Genomic DNA, 4,292 nt, shown 5'->3' on the forward strand with positions numbered 1-4,292 from the left:
CAGCAGCGGCGTATGTGGCTGGAGAAGATGGCTGTATATTCAAATTTAGTTATATGTTATGTTTATTAATATGGCCGTGCTGCAAAACTTTCAATTATACAAATGTACCAATTATATATATTTGTCTTGATAGGACATATATTTGGAAGCTTGTTCAAACGCAAATATGAATTAGCAAGAAACGACTTAGTAGAGATGAGGCTCTGTTCAATTATTGTTGTAAAATGTTGGAAGTAAAATATATTCTTTTTTCCTCTCTGAAAATTGATGTCCTTGAGTATTAAAATGAAAAGTCGCAATTAAAAGAAAGCCCCTTTTTAACCCTCCAGGTTTAATAGATCAACCTATAACCTGCTTTGATGGATTGTTTTAGAGCATTTTATTGTACCAGAGCATCATTAGATTGCATCAAGCATTTACTGTAGTCTAGACTCTTAGCCTGTCTAACCCTGGGTAGGTGGCTTATGAATCCCAGGGTGACCCCCAGTGCTGTAAAAGGCTCTATAAAAACACCAGCAGCAGCTTATCATAGCAGGATATAGTTTGATCAAATCAACCCGCTATTTGCATTGCAGAGGGCTCATGCAAATGACATCCCTGATAATGAACTTGCTCCCTGTTGCAAGTTTACAATCCTTTAGTACTCAAGTTATGGTGAAGTGTCTCTCAAGAACAATGCAAAGACCTTGCAGACTTGTTGAAGCAGTACCTTCATGGTGGCCCCATGGTGGCGCTATACACCGAAGTGGCAGCCCTACCCCTGTAGATCTTTGAAAAGTGACCTTGCACTCATCTTAATATTCAAGAAACTAGCCAATCACAGCACTGTGGTCTGACATCATGGAAAAGAAAGTCTCCAAGGAGAACATCAGTATTTAAAAGCTCATTCAGGGATATGATGTGCTGCATTCTGTTCGGAGAGCAAGAAAGACAGACATGGATCAATAACCAAGATTCAAGAGTCACACAAGAAAGGCAAGTCAACTGTGATCATTTTTAAAATAATATTATAAATAGTTAATGTGTAAAAATAGTCCATTAGTTAAACTACAGGCTTCCTAGTGTTTAATACTACATGGATTCTCCTTGGTCACACATTTTATAGAAATGGTCCGCTTTTCTTTAAAATATTGCTTGCTTAATCTTAATTTTTTAATTACAGACAATAACGGTAACAGTAGTTTTCATTCTAGTGTGTCAGTTTTAAACTATGTTAACATATGTTGTTGAATAGAATATATTTGTCGATATGTGCTACAACATTCCATTCGGTTTACTTTATTTTACATTCACTGGCTAGTGATATTTTACAATTAAGCGTACAGGAATTTTAAACAGTTTGGAATATAGTTTAATTGGAATTTTTTAATACATTTATTTAAATGAAGTGTAAAGGAATGGCAGAAGTAGAACTGCAAAACAAACAGAGAACTGTGTATTGAAAGCTGTATAATATTTCAGTTCTCTTGAGATACAGTACATTTATAATTTACTGATATTTCTTATGCAGAATAAACCAGGTCCTGCTGTCTAAGGGGAACCCAAATGAAGTTACAATAAAAGGCAAGCAGGTGCAGTGATGGTGCATGGACAGTTTTACCAGGCATTTGAGCAAGATAATGCCTTTCTCAAGGTCAATATTGGGGGTCTTAAGAAAAAAGTGTCTCAGAGCATCCTCCTGGAGTACCCTCACAGCAGACTTGGAAAGCTCCTCTGCTGTAAGACCCTGGAAGCCAGGATAGAGCTGTGTGACGATTACGACTTTGAAAACGATGAATTTTATTTTGACAGAAGCCCAGTTATGTTCAGATACATTCTGAATTTCTACTCCACCGGCAAGCTGCATGCAATAGAAGGTGTTTGTGCCAGGAGCTTTGCCTTGGAGACAGAATACTGGGGCATCAGCGACGCTGCTATCCACAGCTGCTGCAGCTACAACTTCCACATGAGCCAGGCCAACGCTGAAGACAGAGATGGAGATAGTGACGATCTCAGCATGGTGGGACAAGAGGAAGTATCCCCCATACACAACCAAGAGGAGTTTACCAACCTACTGTATGGGAGTTATCGGAGACAACTCTGGCTTCTACTGGAGAACCCAGCCTACTCCTTGGCTTCCAAAGTGATTACAGCCTTCTCTTTGACAGCCATTCTGGTCTCCATCATCATCATGGGGGTCAACAGCTTGCCCGAGTTCCGCAACGAGGAAGACGCAGGTCTCAGAAGCGTTGAGACCACCTGCATTATCTTTTTTACTTTGGAATTCTTGGCCAGAATGATGGTGACCCCGAGTCAGAAGAGATTCTTTCTGAACCCGCTCAACATCATCGACCTGATTTCGTTCACTCCCTTCTACATGACCCTGGTGGTGGAAAGCATTGAGGAGAACAACACGAGCTTGAAGAACATAGGAAAGGTGGTCCAGGTTCTCAGGCTGCTGCGCATTTTCAGAATTCTCAAACTGGCCCGCCATTCTCATGGCCTGAAAGCCTTGGGCACTACCTTCAGGCATAGTTATCAGGAAATCGGGGACCTGGTGGTCTTCATGGCCGTCGGAATCGCCATCTTCGGAGCTCTGATCTACTCGACTGAAAAGGAAGAGCAGGAGGCTGGTCTGTCAAGCATTCCAATGGGCTGGTGGTGGGCCACTGTCAGTATGACAACCGTCGGCTTTGGAGACACCTACCCAGTGACCATCGTCGGCAAGCTGGTCGGTGGACTTTGCATTATCTTCGGGCTTCTGATGGTCACCTTGCCCGTCACAATAATATTCAACCGCTTCTCCAAATGTTATCGCAGGGAACAGGCTATTGACGCTACTCTGTGGAGCCAGGAACTGAAGAAAACGTCTACTGTGAACATTAGAGATGTGTACGCGAAGAGACTGCATTCTTTTATGAGGATCAAAGCTTCTGCATTAAAAGAAACTAGCAGTCCAAATAACTAAGGTGGAATAAGGCTGTTCATGTTGTAAGTGTGGGATCTATTATGAACGATCATTGGAATTCATCAGATAATGACGAAGATATCTGTGCAAGTATGTCTAGTGTTGCATGTTAGCAGCTTAAATGGCAGGCATAGACCTGAATCCTTCTTGCGTCAATGTATCACCCTCAACTCCGGGCAGTTTTAAGGGTACCTAGTGTCAGCATACTGTAGTACTGTGTATTGCATAACGTACCAAAAGGTCCTCTGCAGCGAATGTGACTACAAAAGCCTCCTGCATTATAAGATGCAATGATGATCTTAATAGCGTACCTAATTCCAAATATGCAGCAGGTGTAATGTAGAATATACATTTTATTTAGTCATTTTTCCTATTGGACTCCCACCAATTATTTGCCATACTGTCTTGAGACCTGTGTACTTGGTTACAGTACTGCATTACTTTTTACAGTACTTTTTTGTTCAGTGGGCACAGAGAGATTGTACTACCATTTCATTCTACAAACTCCATTGGTTCTTTTTGACTGCATTGTCCTGTACGTTTGAATGAACAAATTAAGTACTGATTGTACATGCAAGTTACAGAAAGAAATGATAAAAGCATTGTCTTTCATTCCCACCAAAAATCAATTATGCATTAGCACAGAGCCTCTTAACCCCTATGGTATATTTAGAATAAGCTAGTTTTGCGATTGGATATTTGATACTTTATGTCCTTTTACAACAATAAAACAGACATTTGATTCCAAACAGAGATGGCTTGGGCAGTTGTTAAAAACATATTGATTTCATGATCGCCTTTTATGGAGCATTAAAATGTCTTTTCTGTCTAACCTAGGCCCTATCAATGGGGTGCAGTGATTAAATAAGAAAATTGTTTTAAATGAATAAAAAGTAGTTAAAATGAGTTTGTCCTCTAATTCATGTTATGTATATGATGTATGTTCATTAAATTGGCATTAAGCATACCAAAATATTGTTCTTATTTTTGCCAAAAGAAATCCAGTTGGATTACCTGTAATGCTGCGACAATTCAACAGGTGGTGCTAAAAGTCAGAGATTGCTTTAATGTGCTGTCATTTTAAAATGCACCTGTGACAATGCATATCCCTGCATGTCATAGACAGCAACATTTGATGAACGGTGAATATTGTCAGCAGGTATATACATCTACTTGAAATGTATTTTTTGTTTACGAATGTAAGTCACCCTGGGTAAGGGCGTCTGCAAAGAAATAAATAATAATATTAAAAATAATAATAATAATAATAATAATAATAATAATAATAATAATAATAATAATAATAATAATACTAGCCTCAAAAGTACTGTACTGTATTTTCAAC

At 39.3% G+C, this 4,292-nt stretch overlaps 1 protein-coding gene across 1 annotated transcript; it reads left to right on the forward strand.

The window, feature by feature from the left end:
- The first annotated feature begins 1,516 nt into the window (after window positions 1-1,516).
- On the forward strand, window positions 1,517-3,778 carry LOC117412845 (potassium voltage-gated channel subfamily S member 3-like). Its single transcript, XM_058997280.1, has one exon. The coding sequence runs from the start codon at window positions 1,580-1,582 to the stop codon at window positions 2,945-2,947; it is 1,368 nt and encodes a 455-aa protein (XP_058853263.1). The 5' UTR covers window positions 1,517-1,579; the 3' UTR covers window positions 2,948-3,778.
- The last annotated feature ends 514 nt before the right edge of the window (window positions 3,779-4,292 follow it).

This window comes from Acipenser ruthenus, chromosome 23, assembly GCF_902713425.1.
Source record: "Acipenser ruthenus chromosome 23, fAciRut3.2 maternal haplotype, whole genome shotgun sequence".
NCBI lineage: Eukaryota > Metazoa > Chordata > Actinopteri > Acipenseriformes > Acipenseridae > Acipenser > Acipenser ruthenus.